This window comes from Marmota monax, unplaced genomic scaffold, assembly GCF_021218885.2.
Source record: "Marmota monax isolate L192 unplaced genomic scaffold, Marmota_monax_Labrador192_F-V1.1 WCK01_AAM20220418_F8-fsc00167, whole genome shotgun sequence".
Classification (NCBI taxonomy): Eukaryota; Metazoa; Chordata; class Mammalia; order Rodentia; family Sciuridae; genus Marmota; species Marmota monax.
The window spans coordinates 756462-777709 of NW_026694116.1; the positions used below are offsets into that span (position 1 = coordinate 756462).

Genomic DNA, 21248 nt, shown 5'->3' on the forward strand with positions numbered 1-21248 from the left:
CACAGGCTCACAGGCCAGTCTTGGGAGGGCTGCAGACACCACTCAGCGAAGGCTGGGCCCCAGCACCTTGTGCTGCACTGTACCCCGCACCTCTGTCCCCTCAGTGGCCTGGGGAGTACAGCATGGACCTCAGCCTCCAGGGGGGCAGCTGCAGAGACTAGGGTCCCAACTTCTCAGAGCCCTTCCCCAGTGGACCTGCAAGTGACCACAGGCCAGACCTACAGTTCTGCCCACACAGCTGCCTAGGAAACCCCCAGACCCAGAGGCCAGGCCTGGCCCAGCTGAGGGAGGGGAAGGAGGGCACGGGAAGGAAGCACTGCCTGGTCAGGGGCTTCCTGGTGGAGGGATGGAGCTGCTTCCCCAGAGGAACCCCTGTCAGGCTCCAGGGCTGGAGGGACAGCTAAGCCACAGAAGTACAACCTCCAGGTGTCGAAAGGCCCGTGGGAAAAGGATGTGTGGGCAGGGCTGGTGCCGCCCCACACAGCACACCCTGGGGCTCCCACTGTGTCATCCCAGGACATTGCTCAGCTCAGGCCCTGGGTGGGGAGGGGGCCCAGCAGGGCCAGGTGACCACAGCTTTCAGCCACCTGCCTGTGGCCCTGCATAGGGCATGGGTACCTGCCTCCTACGGGTGTCTGACATGCGGAAGTGCAGGCTGCCCCAGTACCTCCATGTGCTGGCCTGGGACACACACCCAGCCTTGCACTGGGAATCCTAGGGTTCAGACCCATATCCTTGTCCAGTGGCTGCTAGGAGGGCTCTTCACTGCCCTCTCAGGCTCAGGACGCCTCAGCACAGGCCAGTCCTGACCTCCCTCCCCCAGGATCGCTGAGCTGAGCCCCTCCCTGCATGGTTAACCTCAGAGACCACTTCAATGGGGTGGGAGCCCATTGCCTGTCCTGAATGAAGTCTCCATGTAGAGGCCAAAGAGGTTTTGCTCCTGACCCCTGTGGGCTTTGGGGCCCTGCTGGGGGCCTCTGAGGTGTCAGAGGGAAATGTGGACTCTGAAATGGACAAGGCACCTACCCTGACCCTGCATCCCATGCCTGAGCAGAGCTGGCCAGAGAACCAGGCCTGGCTCTGCCCTCCAGGCTCTGGGTCTGGAAGAGTCCACAGGGCCTTAGGAAAAAGAGGAGGCCACCGTGGCACAGGCAGGAAGGCTCCCAGAGAGTGATGTGGCCTGCCCCCACAGGTCCACAGATGGGACAAAATTGGGGACCATTACCTGTCTCTGTGAAGCCCCTGACCGTACCCACAGCTACAGGAGCAAGCTATCCCAGGCCTGCAGATGTGACCAATACCTGAAGGTCTCCAAAGACTTGATGAAGTAGCTAGTGTGACCCAGTGGCCGTGAGGAGGGCCTCGTGGCACAGATGAGAGCCTCCCTGGGGGCAGGCTGCCACAGGGTTCCCATCCAGCACCCAGCTTCCTAGGACAACACAGGGCTGTGGTCCGTGCTTCTCTCTGTGAGGTGCACAGACGGCTCCAGGACCTGGACACTCAGGACCCCATGCTCTCTCTGGTGGCCCCTCCCTTGCACACACATGTACAAACACGTGCACAGAAGCATGCTCATAGCCATACATGTACACATGCTCACTTGTGCACACCTTCCATGCAGATATCCGCCCACATATACTGTCACATGCAGACATACCTGTGTGCATATGACTTGCTCTTCAGTGAAGGGCAGGGATGGGGTCTATAGAAGTGGGTCTTGGGACCCATTCATGGCACCATCCTGAGGCCAGGGGAGAGACCATCACCCAGAAGGGCCAACAGCACATGCCCTGGAAGCAACCAGAACAGTGAAGTTGGAGGTGCCCCTGGCTTCAGGCCCATCTACCACGCATGCACACAGCCAGTGCCCGCTCAGGCCCGAGCCTCAGGAAGGGACTTTCCCTGGGAAAGAGCCCATGCCCTATGCAGGGCCACAGGCAGGTAGCTGAAAGCTGTGGTCACCTGGCCCTGCTGGACCCCCTCCCCACCCTCAGCACAGTGTGCCTCTCTAGGTGGCCCCCTGTCTTTCCCCTTCCTGCTGCCACAGTCCCCACCTGAACAGCCCCAAGCTGGCTGGCCACTTCCCACAGAGGTCTGGGGCAGAGAAGGGCCCTCCTTGCAGCAGGTGGTGTGCAGTGGCCTCCGTCCTGGGTAGCTCTCGCCTCCGTCCTTGATGCACTCGGGGGAGCCCTTCTTGAGGGCTGCCAGTTCCAGTCCCGAGGATCTCAGACATCTCAGCTTCCCTGGGGGTGGACAGCACCTGCCTGTGCTGGTGCCACAGAGAACCACAGGGTAACAGCAGGGGCCAGGCAGACTGGTCTCCCAGCGGGGAGACCAGATGGAGGCCTGCTGGGGCCAGGGTGGGACTGCATCCATCCCTGCCCTGGCTGCAGTTGATTTTGGACCATCTGTAAAGAAATGTTTTCCTAGCAAGATGACCAGGGTTGACAAAACTAAGGTCTGTCCCACCTGCTGGCCAGAGTTCCTACAGTCTTCACTGGCCTCAGTGACCCCTTGCCTGGCCCATCTGCCCTGTGCTTGCAGTAGAGATGGGGGCCTCCTCGCATGGGGCCACCCTGAGGTCTCTGGTGGCCCCTTGGGCCCCGCCCACTCACCCTAGGCTGGCTGATTTCGAAACAGTCTCTTTGGCAGTGGGCTTATCTGCTCATCGCCACAAATGGGCTGGCCCGCCCCCGCCTGCCGGGTTCTCAGGCCCCCAGAGCCCTAATCAGCAGATCTCGCGCCCAGAACATGTTTCCCAGGGACCTTTGAGCCCCAAGAACATCCCAAGGTGTGAGGTCCCCAGGGAGGGAACCCAGTGGCCTCCAGGCTTCTCAGCTCCCTGCACTTTGGCCCTCTCTGTGGGAGTGGAGGAGGCTGGTACCTAGCAATGACAGTGAGTGACAGGGCTCTTAGCTGCACCATGGGCATGGGTGGCTCTGAGCCCCATCTTAGGACAGTCCCATCATGCCTGGTCATCTTTGATGGTCAGATGGGGAGGCTGTCCAGAACAAGAGTGGCCACAGGGAGACAGTTGAGCTGTGGGACGACATGCTTCTCCACAGGTCCCTAGCTCTTTGACCTGCCTCAAGATGGGGGTCTTGGCCCTGCAGACGGTTCATTCTGGGTGCCCTGTGGACCACAAGGGGGTAGTGGCCAGAGGCGGCTGAAAATGGAGAAGGCCAGGTTCGGTGACCTGGGGAACCAGGGGTACCTGGATAGAGAGAGGTATGGGTCTGCGGTAGGTGGAGAAGCAGGAGGAGGAGCTGCCAAAGAGGGACTTTGGGCACAGCTCAGGTGGCCAGCCTCAAGCCAAGGGCAAGGTGGGGACTAAATAATCAGGGTACTGCTTCTATCCGTCCTGGCCCAGCCTCCCTGCTGCTAGCTAGAGGTGGCAGACCTGCAGACCAGCACCCCAACCGCACTGGGCAACAGAAGGCACACAGCCGCAGCTCACAGAGGTCCCAGCAGGCTTCCTGGGGAGTCCCCACCTGCTAGTGTCACTGCTCACTGCCACAGTGTCCGGGAGGAGCCGAATCCCTGCGAGCCACACTGAACCTCCAGCCCAGTTAGCAGCCCCTCCAAGGGCTGCTCTGGCCAGGGCAGCCAGACAATAACCATGAAAGATACCTGACCCACATGGGTCAGCTGCTTCATGTCTACTAATGTGCATCCTACAAACCTGTCCTGAGCCCATTCCTGAGCCCGGGGACTGAAGGACACACAAGACCAGGGCTTCCAGACAGCCAGGGGGCTTGCAGTCAGAGCCCTGGTGTGACCCCAGGGCCCTCTCCCAAGTGGCCCTCCAGGTTGAGGAGCTCCGCAGCTTCAGGAGGGAGGCATCTGGCTGGAGGTATTTGTGCCTGCACCAGGGTACTCCTGTGGGTGTGAGCACCTCCATGTCACCACTGTGTAGAGGCAGCTGCTGCTTCTCAATGCTGAGCCCAGGTGGCCACTACTGACCACCACTTGGAGAGCTCAAGGGTGCTGGTGACATGGAGTGCAGGGAGCCCAGGGATGGAGGAGGCAGGGGTAGGGGGACAGAAGGAAGGGGGAGGAGGGGGAGGCCCAGGAGGGGTTCCTGTGAGCAGCCAGCATGGGCAGCAGCCTGGGCTCTGACTTGGTCTTGCAGTGGCCTGCCTCCTCCTTGCTCACCCCCGAGGAATGCGACCCCCCCACACTTCCCTTTCCTCTACTTCCTGTCCCCAGCGGAAACCAGCTCAGATTTGGCTGAGGAGTCTAGGCGGATGCCTCCTGGTAACAGGGCCTGGGGGCAGGGGAGGAGTAGCCACCTCTGCTCAGTGCAAGGAGCACCTATAGGCCCCAGGTGTGTGGGCCCAGGAGCAGAGGCTTTGGGCAATGCCAGGCCCACCTCTGCACATCATCCCTGGACCAGCCCAGTCGGCTCTCCCTGGGGTTCCTGACCACACCAGGGCTAGCTATTGCCCTGAGCAGCCCCTATGGGTGATAGCCCCTATGGGTGACAGCCTGGGGCTGCTCAGGGCAATAGGGTGGTGTTTCCCACATTTCACATATGGGGAGAGTGGGACTCAGAAATGGGCAGGGACCAGCCCAGACATACCCAGTATCATGGCAGAGCCAGCTCCAATCCCGCCCTTCCCCCAGACCTGCTGGGAAGCCAAAGGGCCTGAACCTGAGGGTTGGGCAGGGGCATCAAGGGGAGTCAAGGGGAGCTGTTTCTAAGAGTGGTACCCCAGTTCCACAGGCCATCCTGGGAGAGCAGCCCTGACCACACTCCTCCCTACTGAGGATGAGAAGGAAGTGGCTGCAGGCATTTGACTGCTGCCCAGCCCAGCTGCATCCTGAGCCTCTGCTCCCAACTGAAACCCAAAGACTGCAGTGTCCAGGACAGACAGAGGCAGAGCTGGGAGACAGAGGAGACTGTGCCTCTCTCCTGGCAAGGACCTGGTCAGCTCCGGCCATGCCCTGCCCTTCCACCCCATCCTTAGCTGAGGCGTCTGCCCGCTGGCTGGCTCGGTGGGGCTGAGGCTCTGCCCTGCCCCACTCTGGGTCCAGGTGCTGGCAGCAAGCCCGGCATGCAGGTTCAGTCCCAACGCACCTTCCCCAGCCCTGCGGGCAGGTCAGCAGTAGGCTGCCTCCTGTGCTGGGGACAGTCACCAGGCTGACAGGGAGGCTGTGGCCCCTGGTGCCAGTGTGCTGAGTGGCCAGCCGGGTGAGCAGGAGCCCCGGTCACAGGGATTGTCTGCTGCAGTTCCTGCTCCACGTCCTTCCTCCACTCTGGCCGGTGCTGGCCAGGGCTTGGTGTTTGTTATTTGATTCCTATCCTCTCTCAGCCCTTCTACCAGGTGTCTGGGCTGCTGGGAAGAAACACTCTCCTCTTTCCCACGCTCCCCGACACATTTTAATGAATTAGCTGGAAGCCCCGCCCCCACTGCCCGCTGGCCTCCCTCCCCTGCTCAGTGCCTTTAAGGTGGCTGAAGGCCTCGGCCCAGCTCTGGCCAGCTGCCCCTTCTGCACTGTGCTCCCCCAGGCCCTCCTAAGCTGCCCCATCTGCCCTGCCCAGACTTCTCCGGCTGGGTTCCAGAATGTTCCCCATGCTGCCACTGTTCTGAGCCCCCTGGGAAGGAAAGAGGAGCCTGAAAGGAGACAGGGTCCCACCAGTGCCTTCTGGGGGTGGGTAGTGGTGGGCAGGACACCCCTGGGCTAGCATTGTCAGGATCAGGCGGGGAGGTTGGGCAGTGCCCAGCTTTACGGGTGGGAGGGTCTCTCCAGGCCTTAGGCAGGGATCACAGATGCAGGAAATCAGCACTGGGTCCTCTCTGAGTCTGGCTGGTACACAGTGGGTCCCCTCCATACCTTCTCTCTAATGGCATTTGGAACAAATGTCCACCTTTTGGACGTGTCCATCAGCAAACAATTGGGCAGCACTTACAAGGGGCTGGTGCCCCCACGGTCCTCCCACATCTCTTTCTCAAATGGGGCGGTTTCAAGGAGGAGGAGGTGGGGCCAGGCCAGAGAGTCAGCAAATCCCCCTGCAGCCACAGTGGAGGGGGCCAGCCCAGGTCTTCCCACAGGAGCCCGAGGATGGTTTGGCCACCTGAGCGACATACAGTGGCCAGGGTGAGGGCTTGTGCCCAACCACACAGGAGTGGCAGCCAGGCCACATCTGTCAGCCTTGCTCCTGACCGATGGCAGGGTGACCTCAGGGTAGGCTCCCACCAGGCAGGGCTCCTACACCAGCCACACCACCCCTGCCAGGGCCGCCAGAGCCACCAGCCATTTCACGGCCTCGAGGCGGCAGCCTCAAGTTCCCACACTGAGCTCACACAGGCCCCTTTGTCTGCCAGAGGCCGCGGATGTCAACAGGACCTTTCTCCCAGGCTCTGCTCCTGCCAGTGTCTCGGATGCCCTTCTCTAGGCTGGGCAGGAGCCCACCTGGGCAGGAGCCTATATGGGAACCCACCCACCTTCCAGGGCACCTGGGCTTGGTGAGAGCATGGGCTCCCCTTACCACAGCCATGCCCTCCATGTCCTCCAGTCAAGTGTCACCAGGCCCTGGGCAGATGGGCAAAAAAAGAACCAAAAGGCAGTCCACCCTTCTTGGGCACATTCTTGGAGCACACATCCACACTCGGCCCTTGGACTGCTGTGCAGCCACCAGCCAGAACCAAGTTGCCAGCTACAAGGCAGCCCCCTTCCTTAGGAAACCAAGATGCTAGCTGGAGACAGCGTCCCCACCTGAACCTTGATGTTGCTACCTGCAGAGCGCAGAGAACCAGCACTGTCCCTCTCACCTCAAGAGCTCTTGGTAAAAAAGCAGAGGCCCGGTGGGCAACGTCAGGGGAGCAGAGCCAGAAGGACCAGGGACCTCAGGAGAACCAGAGCTGTCCTAAGTTGTGCACTTGAGGGATTCAGGTTCCCAGGCCACCAAGAAGACCCCAAGGGAGCATGGCCCTGTCAAATCTGCCAAGGTCAGGCCTGAGAGTAGTCAGTCAGAGATGGGCACTTGCCCAATTTTTCTTCCTACTTTGGCTGTGACCATCCCCAGAAGACAGAATAAGGTGGGGACACACCTATGTGAGTGGCCAGATACTTGGGCAGACACCTAGGAGAGCCCTGCAGCTCTCCTGGAGAGGCCCAGAGCTGCCTGTTTAGAATTCCTGCTCTAATCTGGGCACAGCCTGCTGGCCTATAATCCTAGTTGCTGGAGGCAAAGGCAAGAGGATCAAAAGTTTGAGGCTAGCCTCAGAATGTTAGTGAGACCCTCAGCAACTTAGGAAGACCTTAGCAAGGGCTGAGGCTTTAGCTCAGTAGTAAAGAGCCCCTGGGCTCAATCCCCAGTGCCCCCCCCACCCCCACCAAAAACAAAGAATTCCTGGCCTGGCCTCAGAAGGAATTCAAGCCCCAGCGTGCCCCAGCCTCCTGCTTTGCAAGTCTGAGAATCTGAGAATGATTCCTCCTTAATTCCCAGAGACCGCAGCAGAGCTGTAAACTGTAAACCCTAATGAGGAAATGTGGCAGTGCTGCGTCCCTGGCTAGCACCTCTAGGTCAGTTAGAGCTAGTCAATAAAAAGTCAGTTGGTTTTACAGTTTGGAGAGAGTAATTTCAGAATTCCTTTGCAAGGCAATCTTGAGTGCCTTACCTGAGACTGCCCATTTGGCCAGATCTCTGTGCCTCCTACATGCAGACAGGGGCTGGGCAGCAAAGAGGCCAGTACTGCGGTCCAACGACAGCCTTCCACTGAGAACCTGACCCCGCCCCCACCGCCCAGGCTTTATCTGGAGAGGAGAGTGGGACCCCTTCCCGGGATGACTGGGGGCTTGGGGCTCCTCTTGTCAATGTGATGAAGTCAAACAGACTGGGCGTGCCTCTGGGGGAAGCTGCCCTTGCGCTGGAAGGACCAGTGTAGTGGAGGGCCACAAGCTGGCGCCCTTCGTGGAGTGGCCGTCACCAGCATCCGACTGAGCAGGGAGCTCAGAATTTCCTGGGTGGCTGGAGGGGCTGGAGTGGGCGGATCGACGACGGAGGGAGGAGGAGGCACAGGGCGAGCGGATCCAGGCGGTAGCAGCGTCGGAGTGGGCGCCCCGCGGCCACCTGGCTTCCCCGCCTCGCGCCTCCAGCAACCAGCGCCCCCTGCCGCGGAACGCACCGCGCCGGGACACGCCCCCGGCATCGCCCACGCCCCGCCCTCACGTGCACAAGGCCCAATAGCCGGCCCGCCGGCGCGCGCGTCATGGGGCTATTGTTATGCAAATATAAGGACTGTAAAAGGCTCCCGGGCGCCGCGGGTGAGTGAGAGCCGCGGCGCGGGAGGACACGAGTGGGAGCTGTGTGGGAGCGCAGTTGAGCCCAGCAGGGACTGGGACCGCGTGCGTTGCAAGGACTGGGACCACGCGTGTTGCCGGGCCCGACCTCGCCCGGCCCCCGCGAGCGCAGCGACCGCCCCCGTCACCCGCCAGCCCGGGCGCGGCTGGATGCGGCGGGGGCCCCGCGGCGGCGGCCCGCGGCCCCGAGCGCCTGGAGCGCGCAGGGGCGGCGTGCGGGGCCCGGGGGCGCTGCGCCCTCCATGCGCCGAGGCGCGTCCCGAGACACGCCCCGAGACAAGCGGGGGCCTGCGCCGCAGCCGCCGCCCGAGCTGAGCCCCGGCCCGGCGCGCGGCCGGCGCCCGGCGGCAGCATGAGCCAGGCGGAGCTGTCCACCTGCTCGGCGCCACAGACGCAGCGCATCTTCCAGGAAGCGGTGCGCAAGGGCAACACGCAGGAGCTGCAGTCACTGCTGCAGAACATGACCAACTGCGAGTTCAACGTGAACTCGTTCGGTCCCGAAGGCCAGACGGCGCTGCACCAGTCGGTCATCGACGGCAACCTGGAGCTGGTGAAGCTGCTGGTCAAGTTCGGCGCCGACATACGCCTGGCCAACCGCGACGGCTGGAGCGCGCTGCACATCGCCGCCTTTGGCGGCCACCAGGACATCGTGCTTTATCTCATCACTAAGGCCAAGTATGCGGCCAGCGGCCGGTGATGCCCGCCCGGACCCTGAACCCCTCCAGCCCGCGCCCGCGTCGTCTCTGCTGTACCTTCCAGCCATCTACCTCCGTGTACACTAGGGTCGCAGGCCCGTCGGCAGCCCAGCCCTTGGCGCCCGCAGCCACGACGAGGACACAGTGCGCGTCCGCGGCCCCGGGGCCCGCCGCCCCGCCGGCCAGCGCCTCCCCTCGGCGGTGCCTGGCTGCCCGGCCCGGTCCAAGCGCCTTCCCACGGTCCCCGCCTGCCGCCTCGCGGGTGGGGGCGGGGCGCAGGCGCCAGCCCCTTTTGAAATTTGAGTCTCACAACCAGTGAGTTCGGAATCCCGAGATACCGGATCCTCGGCTCAGAAGGCTTTCTCCCGAAGCTGAAAGGCGCGCGGCGGGGGCGCGGCGGACTCGGGCGCCCATCGCCGCCCACGGGAACCGCCAACCCGCAGGGCCGCAGAGCAGTTACCGCGCAGCCTGCGCGCCCGCGCGCCACAAAGGAGATGTTCGCTGTCCCTGGTGCCCCAAACTATTTATCAAGTGTGTGTATATTTGTGGGTGAAGTTTGTGCGCCTGATTTTTGTTTGGAAAATATTATGCGTGCTCAATGTGGTCATGGGGGAAAGATGCATTTTTTTCTAGTCTTAAAACTAAAAACTTGAGTCTACCATTTCTTGGTTGCACTGAAAATACCGCCTAGCCCGACGGTTTTCCCGTTGCTCTTCCCTCCCCTGCCCCAACCCCCTCTCGCTCCTGCCTCCTCTTCTCTCCCCCTCCTCCTCCCTCTCCCTGCATCCCGAGTGAGTTTCGGAAGCCCAAGGCCACCCTTCCCCTCCGTGAGAGGCCACCATCTCGCAAACCGGCTGGTTTTGCAGTTTCCTAGGGGGCCTGGAAGCTCGCTGGTGCTCGCGGGGCAGGGATGTGGGGGTAGGAGCCGTCGTTACCCTCACTAGTGAGTTCTATTATAGTTAACAGTCGGTTGCACACTTTTTTTAAAAAGTAAATGGATTTGCCGCGATTAAACGTCATAACATTTATGACAATATAAAATATTAACATACTTTAAGCCAAGTTTTAGGTGTATGTTTTGAATCTTGGTTATAAACCCAATTTTAAAGGGCGTTGTATCCAGCGTTGTGAAGGCAACAGTGTACCCATATTTATATTTTTATAAAATGCCTATAAGACTGTGAATCTCTCGTGCTGTTGCTGAGTGGAAGGGCCCCTGCGCCCTTCCTCGGCCTCCCCGGCTCGAGGACCCACTTGGGATCCGAGGATCTGCCGTGGGGGAGGGGCTGCGCCGAGGACGGGACGGCAGAGGCGCTAGAGCGTCGCTAGCAGTCCCGAAAGGAGCTTTCCTGGTTTCTGTGGTTCCGATTTTCTATGCAACCCCATACCCCTTGTTTTGATCCTGGGAAATAAAAGGGAGGCTGAATTATTCAAATTTAAATGAGGTTTCCCCTTCGTAGAAGTGCTGCTGACCCTGCGTGCAAAAATGGGGAGCACTTGAGGACACAGGTGGGTGGAGGCCCTTTGTGCTGGCTGGTCACGTGCGGCCTCTTCGGCTTTTTAAGGAACGTGTGAGAAGAATATGTTGATAATGTCAGTGAAACGAGCAGACATTGAAACAAGCACAGATTACTCCAAAAGGAGTTCTGTATATTTTTTCTACATGCAAATGCCTTTTTAATTATGTTAATTAATGTTAAGACTCCTAGGCTTTGTTGGAGCTGCTATGGGCCGGGGTTTGATCACTTCCAACTGGACAGAGTCTGCAGCACATCCTGAGTGTACGATATAGACTTGTAGCCCAGCATGAAAAATTTATAAATAAATTTTTCATTGATCTTTTTATATTAAAAAAAAATGAGTTTGTTGTTTCTTGTTCTTGGCCAGTGTAAGACACCCCCTTCTGGGATGAAGTCAGCAGGGCTCACTGTTTGCCATCACCTAAAGACAGCTCCTGGAAAACGACTGTCCAGCCCCACTCAACAGCCAAATCCAAGCCGGCCACACAGGACTTGTGAGGACCCAGGGCTGCCCCCATTCCAGCCACCTTGAGGGCACTGGAGCTGCTGCCTCAGCGGCTTCCTGACCAGTTCTGTGGCAAGGCTGCCGAGATCCCAGAAAGACCTGCCTGCCACCCAGCCTGAGAGCTAAGCTCTTGGAAGGGACCAGCCCTTCTTCCCTCCTTGCCAGATGCACACAGGAGTCTTAGATTTGGGGGAACATTATGGCTGCTCACTCCTGAGGTGTGTTTGCTGTGCTTCCCAGGTAGACAGACCCGGGTCACCCTCTGGGAGCAAGTTTAGGGCCTAGGGGTCCCCAGGTGTGCAGGAGGAGAGAGACTCTCACCCCACTCCCAACATGCCCTGGGGCCCTGCAGGGAGACCCCCATCCTCCAGCAACAGCAGCTTGCAAAGAGGAGACCCTGGAGAAGGGGCAGGGTAAGTCTCACTGCCAGACTGTTCTGAGTGTTAGGAGGTGGGGCTGTCTCCAGATACTCTCAGACCCCTGCACGGGGTGGCAGCTGCCCTCCCCAGGCTGGCACCCATGCCAGTCCCTGTTAGGGTCCTGCTCCTACCCTTGAAGATCTTCAGATGCATTTTCTTTTGGTTGAGTAGGCATTTCTGGCCACCCAGCACTGGCCTGGGACAGTGGCTACACTGTCTGTGGAGGTGAGTGGACTATGTGATGCTAATGAGCTGTATGGAGAGCGAAGGGTACCCACCCGCCCAGCACCCCACCAAGCCAGGCCTTGGGAAGTTCTGCCCTGGGTCAGCTGGCAGCTGCCCAACCTGCCACAGGAGAATCACCACAAAAAATTGGATGCTACTGGGCATCTGGAGAATGAGTCAAGCCTGGGCATTGCTCAGGCACCCAGGGATGTGCTGGGCCATGGCTTCACTCTACACCCCCTTGCCCCACCAGGGACTGATTTCACATAGGGCAGAAAGACCTTGGAAGAAGATGCCATCACTGGATAGGGCCCAGTGTCCACTATCCTGCAACACCCTTGAATTGCCCCACTCCAGAGAGGCACTAGTGCCTCCTGGGCACAGAGCCGCCACCCCAAGGGAATGTTTCCAGTTGCCTTAAGGGACACTTTTGACTGAGAAGTCTCCACGCTGCCCCCTGGGAAGACAGTCTCTCTTAGGCACAGACACCAGGCCCCTGGAGAGGGGACTCAGGGATGGAGCCTTGGTGGAACTTAACTTCCTTTCTCCTGAGGTTTGCTTGCAGCCAACCCTGGGAATTGAGGAACTGGGCAGGGGATAAGACACAGGAGACTCCTTCACAGGAGCCCTCGTGTCTTAGAAAGGGACCCTAGGCAGCACTTTCCAGAATGAGTAACTCTGTGAAGAGGGACTGCCTGAGCAATTGTGGCCCAAAGTGTGACTACTGGGAGGGGACAGGGTGCTTGAGGTGGGGACAAAGGGGGAGTCCCTGCTAACCAGGCATAAGATTTAAGCTGCTGTGTGTCTCTGACTGGTGTGTCTGGGGCAGACTGTCCTTCCAGGGCCTGGGTGCCCAGCCAATAGCGGACTGCCTCCGTTCTGGTGGGTGTTGGCAGGTATTGACCAATGGAGTCTTTGGGAAGGCCCCACCCCCCCTCCTATGCTGGTCTCTGGTGGCCAGGGTGAAAAAGAATGCACAGCTGCCCAGCCTGCAGACCTGAAGGGTGCCTGTGCAGGCTAGTGGGGGTGCCCCAGGCACTGAGCAGACCCAGGGGAGGTAGTGCTGCAGGCTGGGCGTGGGCTGCTGGGAAACCCTCATAGGGAGAGAGGAGGCCCACTAAACTAGTGAGAGCAAGGCCTGCCCCACTGGACTCTGCAGCAGGGCCATCGGCCTGTCTGCCTGTGATCTGACCCTGACAGCACGCAGGAAACACAGTTGGAAATAGAGAAAGACGGTCAGCTAGAAAGTGGTGCCCAAGGGGAGAGGGCCGGATTTGGAAGCCAGGGAGGAAGGAGACAGGGAAGGGGCTGCCCGGCGTCAGTCTGTTCCCAAAGGCCTGTAGCTCAGCACCAGGAGGGATAGAGGGGTGTGCATGAGAACACAGGGACAGCAGCCCTGTGACCTGGGGAGGGCCAGCTGCCTCCCGGTGCTGCCTGGAGCCTGCAAAGAGGAGGCGGCGGCGTCCACCGGTCTTGAAGGTCGGGAAAGGAGGCCCCGCGCCGGGACAGCTGGGAAACAAAGCCACAGGCCGCAGTGTGAGGGCGCAGGCCACAGAAGAGGCCGTCGGAGGTCTGGGAACCTCCGCAACTGCTCCTTCCGAGGCCTCCAGCGACACCCTCCTGGGGCTCGGGGTCCGGGGAGGCCGCCCCCCTCCCGCACACTCCGCCCCGCCGGCCGGGCCGCTGCCCCAGCCCCCCGCGTGGCGTATTCTTCTGCTCGGCCGTCCTTCCGACCGTCCCTCCGCGAGTCCGTCTGTCGGTCTTTCTTCTCCCTCCCCTTCCAAAGCCGTGGCCCCATTCATCCCCGAGGCCTCTGCCCTCTCCAGAGCGCGGTCCCGCTCGGCGAGCAGCTGCTATGCTAATGAGGCGGGCGGGGGACGGCGGCGGCGCGGGGGCGGGGCGGGGGCTCCGCCGGGTGGGGCGGGCTTTCACAAAGGCCGGTCTTTGCATTCAAAGCCCGCCGGGCCCTTCAGCCGGTCGCGCCAGGCGGGGCAAGGCGCGGCGCCCCCGCCCAGCGCACGGTCCGCTAGGGGCAGCGCCCTGGCCCAGGGCAGCCCGCCGCCGGCCCAATACCCACTTGCCTCGCGCGACACGAGGGTAGAGCCCAGCTGTCGTCTGCTCGGGGTCACGGCCTGGGACTGGCGGCTCCTCTGGAGAACCCGCCTGACGCTGCAGGGCGAGGGGCTCAAGGACGCCCCGCGCGGATGGGGCAAGAGCTGGCGGGGCCGCCTGAGCACCTTGGTCCCCGCAAGACTGCGAGGCGAGCCATCTGAGCTGGAGATGGGGACCCTCCCGCCACCAGGCGCAGGAGCGCGTGGACGCAGAGGAAGGGGCGCCGGGGTCCGACCCCGAGGGATGGGGCGGGGCGCACAATCCCGGAACCCCTCAGCCTGTCCGGGACCTGCCCACCCTCTGGCGACCAAGGATCGCCAAGCAGTGGGAAGGTGGCTGTGGTACGCGGGGCCGTCGGGCCGGGAGGGACCCGGCGCAGCTGTGCTGCCACCATGTGGCCGTGACCCGCACTGCACCCAGACCCACAGGGAAAAGGACCCCTCTGCGCGCACCCAGCCTGCCCCCCGAACTGTGGACCGGAGTCTCGGGCCAACGCCCACACCACCCTCACGGGCCTGGAGCTGCTCACAGCTGAGCTGGACCCCGGCCGCCTCCGCTGGGAGGTGAGTCGGACAGACGCAGGGATTTGGCTGGAGCGCTGCGAGCACCGAGGAGCAGGGGCGGGTGTGGTGGAGCGCGGGTTACGTGGGTCGGGCAGCCCCGCAGGTGACCAGCCTGCGCTAGGGCTAGGGCCACACCCTTCCGGCAGGGCCAGAGGGCTCGTTCACGGATAGCGGCGGCCAAGACCAGCGAGACCAGCTCTGTGCGGCACTCGGACGCTGCCGTGGGAGCTGGCAGTGTCCTGTGTCAAAGGAGTCCAGAGGGAAAACCGGAAAGCACATGCCACAGGGCCAAACCGCGTGACGACAGGGCCAAGCAGGTCTGGACACTGCCCCTTTGTGGGGCATGGAGTGGGCAAATGGACCAAAACTGGGGACACTTGGTGGAAGGGATGCTGTACTTAGAGGTCCTCTCAGCCCAGGCGAATCAACAGATGGGCAGTGACAGGTGCCCAGCAGATTTCAAAGGAGGCAGCAGGTGTGCGGAGCCAAAGAACCCAAGCCAGGCCTGGAGAAGGTGGCCAGGGTGTGTGTTTGCCTGATCAGATGGGGGGGAGGACGTTCTAGGGCCCAGGGTGCCAGAGATGGACAGTGAGCAGGGCAGTGTTTATCGCAGCCCTGGGACATGCCACCGTGTGTCACACTTCAGATGGGAAGAGGACACAGACCACATCCCTCAGGACCCCAGGGACAAGTTGCAGGATGCTACCAGGTCACCCATGGAGCCTGGAACTCAGTGGGCTAGGGAGATTCCCATGTCCCATGGTGGCTGGTACTGCCATCTCAACACCAGCCCCACTCCATTCTGGTGGATATGGCCGTGCCAGGTGTGCAAGAAAAGAGCTCTTTGTTCAAAGTCTTGCCTGCCCAGGGACAGAGCTAGGAGACCTGTTTATAACTAGTGTATGTCCTCCAGTTATAAGACCCACAGGTCTGTGAAATCCCTCACTGGGTACCCGGTGCCATCTCTTAGCACGTGGGGAAGAATCCCCACAGGAACCAAACCCAAAGCATTCCATAAACTTTCCAAAAGGATAAGACAAAGTTCAAAAGTAGCAGTATCTTCAGAAGAAGATATACAAGTGACCAACAAAAATATAAAAAAGTGTTCAACATCTTTAGTAATTAGAAAAATGCAAATCAAAACTACTGTAGGATTTCATCTCACCCCAGTCAGAATGGCAGTTATCAAGAATACAAGCAATAACAAGTTTTGGAGAAGATTTTGGGGAAAAGCTGCACCATATATTCCTGGTGGGATTGAAACTTGGTGCAACCACTTCGGAAAACAATGTGGATGTACCTCAAAAAAACTTGAAATGGAACCACCATTTGATCTGGCTCTCTCATTCCTTGGTCTGTACTCAAAGGACTTAAAAATCAGCATACTATAGTTATAGCCACACCAATTTTTATAGCAGCTGAATTCACAACAGCTAAACTGTGGAACCAACCTAGTTGCCCACCAATAGATAAATGGATAAAGAAAATGTTATTTATATACAGAATGAAATATTACTCAGCATAAAAGAAAATAAAATCATGGCATTTGCAGGTAAATGGATGGAATTAGAGAATATCATGTTAAGCAAAATAAGACAACCCTAAAAATCTAAAGGCGAAATGTTTTCTCTGATTAGTGGATGATGATCTATGATAGAGGGGCATGGGAAGAATGGAGGAACTCTGGATTGGGCAAAGGGGAGGGTTTATGGGGGTAGGAAAGATGGTGGAATGAGGTGGACATCATTACCCAAGGTACATGTATGATTGCATGAATAGTGTGTTTCAAATCATGAATTGAAATGTTGCACTCCATTTTGTGTATGATGAATTGAAAAGCACTCTGTTGTCATGTACAACTAGAGAGAACAAATAAAGAATAAGATTGGAAACAAGAAAAGGTAACAATTCCAACACCACATTGTAAATGTACCTAAGTTACACATTTGAAATGGTCACTTGTATGCGAATTTAACCTCAAATAAAATCTCTTTTAAACAAGTCGACCTTCCAGCCAGCAGAAAAGGGAGGGTCCTCTCCTTCCCTGACACTTCCTAGAAGTCCTTCTTGCACATCGGCTTATATCCCATTGGCTGGAACTTGGTCATCTGACAACCTTACTGCGAGGGAGGGCTGGGACACAGTCTGTTCTGTGCTGTGAGCCCAGCCTAATGAGGGTGTAAGAGGAGAGCCTGGCGCAGTGGCATAGGCCTGGAGATACAGGCTAGGCTTGGGGGCCATGCCTGTAACCCCAGCTCTTCAGGAAGCTGAAGCAGGAGGTTAGAAGGTTCAGCCTGGACAACTTAGTGAAATCCTGCCTCAAAAATAAATTAATAAAAAGGGAGGGGGAGCTGGGGATGTAGCCCAGTGGTGAAGCACCCCTGGATTAAAAAAATCCTCACCATTTTGGGAGGACGTGTCCAGATGACTATCAATCTGTTTTGAAATGCAAAGCCCAAGAACAGGAAGAGCAGGGGCCAGCTTGCTGTGCAGGACACAGGCTTGCTGCAGGGCTGCAGGCTCAGGCCTGGGACACAGGACGACACAGACACACAGGCCAGCAGAACTCCTGAGACTCGCATGCGCAGGGGACCTGGCTGGGGCTACGGCAGCATTGCTAGGGAACAGCTGGACAGCCCCCTCAGTCCTGGGGAGCTCGCTGTGCAAGCCACAGCACAAATGGAGCCATGTCTCCAGGCCTGACAAGGTCTGAGGGGATCCCCCACCGGGCACTAGCCCAGGGCCTCCTGCTAGGCAAGCACTCTACCGCTCAGCCCCTCTGGAATTTTATTTATTCATATGTGGGGCTGGGGATTGAACCCAGTGCCTCACACATGCTAGGCAAGTGCTCCACCCCTGAGCCACTACCCCAGCCTCTCAAATTTTATTTGGGGAAGTGGCGCACCCCTGTCATCCCAGTGACTCCTGAGGCTGAGGCACAAGGATTGCAAATTCAAGGCAGACCATGCTTCCAAAAACAAAAGGCCAGGGTGGGGCTGAGGGTGGTGTGTATGGTTTGGATAAGAGGCGGCCCTAGCAGTTCCTGTGCTGCACAGGAAGGTCCAGGGTGAGACGCGGCACTGAGAGCTGTGACCTTGTCAGCTCAGCAATGGACAGGGCAGTGGGCCGTGGCTGGAGAATGTGGGCACTGGGGGCATGCTTCCTGGCCGCATCACACCCTCCACCTTCTTTGCCCAGAGCCGTGGAGTCAGTGCACCACTGACCAAACCATGAAACCATTAGCCAAAATGAGCTCGTCCTCCTCTAAAGAGTGATTCTTGGGTATTTTGGTCCTAGCAAAGAAAAGCTGACTGCCACAGCATGTGGCTCGGTGGTAAGTGGCCCTGGGTTCAGGCCCTAGCACTGAAATAATTCACTAATTAAGGTGTCCAGGCTGGCCTCAAACTTGCAATCCTCCTGCCTTGGCCTCCCAAGGATCACAGGTGTGCACCACCACACCCAGGAGAGATCTCTTAAATAGGGCACAAAAAGCAAGAGATATAAAGGAAAAGATAAATACACATGAACACATTAAAATCGAGATTTTCCTGGGGTTGGGGTTATGGCTCAGTGGTAGAGCGTGCGCCTTGCACGTGTGAGGCCCTGGGTTAGATCCTCAGCACCACGTAAAAACTAATAAAGGTATTGTGTCCATCTAAAACTAAAAAAATATTTAAAAAAAATAAATAGATAAAATTGAGATTTCCTGCTCATCAAAACAACCATCAAGCCTGCGTACAGTGACATAAGACTATAATCCCAGTGACTCCAGAGGCTGAGGCAGGAGGATCACAAGTGAGCCCCTAAGCAATTTAGCAACATTCTTCTCAAAATAAGAAAAAATAAAAGGGTTGGGGATGTGGCCAGGTTAAGCACCCCAGGGTTCAATCCCCAGTACAAAACAAAACAACAAGAAAAAACATAGGAGGCAGGGAAGTGAGCCACAGTGTGGAAGAAGATATTTGCAACACCTAGTACAAAGGAGGCTCCTACTCAGAAGTTACTAGCCCCTTGAAGAATCCACGAGAAACAGAACCCAGGGAGCTGTGATCCCAGCGATTCAGGAGGCTGAGGCAGGAGGATTGCAAGTTTGAGGCTTGCCTGGGAACGTTATCCAGACCCTGTTTCAAAATAGAAAGTGTTCTGGGGCTGGGGCTGGGGCTCAGTGGCAGAGTGCTTGCCTAGCATCCACAAGACACTGGATTCAATCCTTAGGACCATATACCAAAAATAAACAAAATAAAGGCATGCTGTCCATTTACAACTACAAAAAACTAAAATTTAAATTAAAAAGGAAAAATAGAAGCTGAGTGCAGTGGCCCACGCCTGTAATCCCAGTGGCTCAGGAGGCTGAGGCAGGAGGATCACGAGTTCAAAGCCAGCCTCAGCAACGGGGAAGCGCTAAGCAACTCTGTGAGACCCTATCTCTAAATAAAATACAAAATAGGGCTGACGGTGTGGCCCAGTGTTCAGTGCCCATAGGTTCAGTGCCTGGTACAAAAAAAGGAAAAAAAAATATAGAAAGGTTGGGTGTGTGTACTCCTGGGTTCAGTCTCCAGTACCTGCCGTGACCGAGGTAAGGAAAAGGCAACCTCATTCAAAATGGACAAGACACTTGAATAGACACTTCACAAAAGTCCATCCAGGAGACACAAATTCAAAGGGTGGTGTTGGCGAGAGGTGGAGCAGAGGCCCCCAGCAGCCCTGGGTGGGAGCAGCCACTTGGGAAAACTGGCCACTGGGCTGAGCTGGACCAGAATTCCTGTCCAGTGCATGTTCCTGTGTGGGTCACCGGCTGTCCACAGAGTGCCACCCACAGGTGGTGAGACAGCAGGACCTCAGTGTGCCGCAGCCTGGAGCAGGAGGACATGGGCGGCCTGCGGCCCATCTGCGCCCCGTCTCCACCCTGTCCTGCTGTCCGTCTGTCTGGCCCACGCCTGCTCTTCCTGTGAGGACACAGCCTCGCTGCGCCCTCATCTTAGGCCATCCTGACACGCACAGTTCAGCTTTGTCTCCTGTCACATTTCTCCAAATAAAGCTGCCTTCTGAGGCGCTGAGGGTTAGATATAACCTAATAATTTGGGGGAACCATTTCAACCCAAATTCTTGTGCCAAAGAGAGGCTGCAAAAACACTTAGGGCCCAGGGTCACTCACCATAGTAAAAATAATGAGAATGAACCACGTTCCACCAACAGAACGCACAAACGAGCTGTGAGAGGTCCCCAGAGAGAAACGCGTGCAGGAAGGGAAATGGAAACCACCGTCCAGCGTCCCCTCAGGGCCGAGTCTCCCCGAGAGTGTTCCAGGAAGCCAGACTCGCACCTAACATGCCGTGAGCGTGTCCACACACAGCTCAGGCATTTCATCAGAACCGAAGCAGGTGGGAGAGTGCCAGGGTGCAGACCCTCGGGCAAGAGAACCCTCTCTGGAACTGGTGGAGGGCAGCGTGGAAAGGCTCACGCCTGGAGTCACCTGAGCATCCCATATGCAGGCAGCCCAGTGGCATCTAGCAACAGGCCGACTCAGCCACAGTGACAGCCCCAGACCTGTGCAAAGCCACGAGAGAGCCACCGAAGAGAATTCACAGCAAACGCCGTGTGGCCCCGGAGACTCGGGAGGCTGAGAACAGGAGGATCTCAAGTTTGAGGTCAGCCTGGACAACTTAGCAAGACCCTGTCTTAAAATAAGAATTTATAAAAGGTTGGGGATGTGACTCAGCGGTAGAACATTCACCTGGCATGTGTGAGGCCCTGGGTTCCATCCCCAGCACTGCCCCCCCACCCAAAAAAAAGAAGAAGAAGAAGGAGACAGCTTGGTAGTTCCTTAAAATGTTAAAATAGACATTGCATGTGACTCAGCAGCCACAAGCCCCTGTATGTGCCCAAGGGAAACTTAGGACCTGTGCACAGAAGAGAGTATGGAGAGTCCACAGCAGCTTCATCACAGGAGCCAAAAAGGACACACCATCTGGGAGGCCATCACTAGACCAAAGGACAAGTGCTGTGGGATTCCAGATGTATAAGCTGCCTGGGCTGGAGCTGGGCAGTGGGATGGCAGTGAGTCCCACTACACAGGGTTTCTTCCCTTATTTTATTTTATTTTATTAGTTGTAGATGAACACAATATGTTTATTTCATTTGTTAATTTTTCTGCAGAGCTGAGGACCAAACCCAGTGCCTCACACATGCCAGGCCAGTGCTCTACCCCTGAGCCACAGCCCCTGCACCAGGGTGTCTTTTTGAAGTGACAAAAACATTCTAAAATCAGATGTAGTAAGAATCGTACAACCCTGACAATATTCTAAAACTAGCTTTCTATCTATGTACAGTTTTATAATGCAGATATCAAGAAATCCAGAGAAGAGTTCCCAGGTCCTTGGCCCCATCCTGCCACGGCCCGGGATTTGGGTGTCAGCTCAGGGTTGGAAGCATGCAGTGGACCTCAGGACGCAGTGAATGAGTAGCACGGTGCACAGACCCCGTGGGGACTCTGCAGTCACCGGAGGACCGGGGCACACTCGTCAGGTGAGGTTCTGAGCAACTTCAGATTGTTTCAGACCCTGCAAAACATCTCCAGAGGGTGGAGACTGCTGACCATGAAGGACACTTTCAATAATGAGTGTCTACCTCAGGAACCGTCAGGGAAGGGGGGGTCTGGTGTGCCGCGTGTTCTGTACAGCACCGTTCTGCATGCCGAAAAGCTGTGCAAGGCCACCCACAAGCTCCAGAGAAACCTGTGGAGCCTTTCTGTTGTTGCTGTTGTAGATGGACACCGTGCATTTATTTTATTGATTTATTTTTATGTGGTGCTGAGGATCGGACCCAGGGCCTCATGCATGCTAAGAAAATGCCCCACGGAGCCCCAGCCCTGGCCCCCATGGAGTCTTCAGCTGAGTTACTGA

The 21248-nt window shown here is 57.7% G+C and overlaps 1 protein-coding gene across 1 annotated transcript; it reads left to right on the top strand.

The window, feature by feature from the left end:
- The first annotated feature begins 8570 nt into the window (after window positions 1-8570).
- On the top strand, window positions 8571-10862 carry Nrarp (NOTCH regulated ankyrin repeat protein). The gene has a single exon (XM_046465615.2). The coding sequence runs from the start codon at window positions 8660-8662 to the stop codon at window positions 9002-9004; it is 345 nt and encodes a 114-aa protein (XP_046321571.1). The 5' UTR covers window positions 8571-8659; the 3' UTR covers window positions 9005-10862.
- The last annotated feature ends 10386 nt before the right edge of the window (window positions 10863-21248 follow it).

What these genes read in the sequence shown, in the direction of transcription:
- Nrarp (XM_046465615.2), top strand. Translation starts at nt 8,660, where the DNA reads ATGAGCCAGGCGGAGCTGTCCACCTGCTCGGCGCCACAGACGCAGCGC.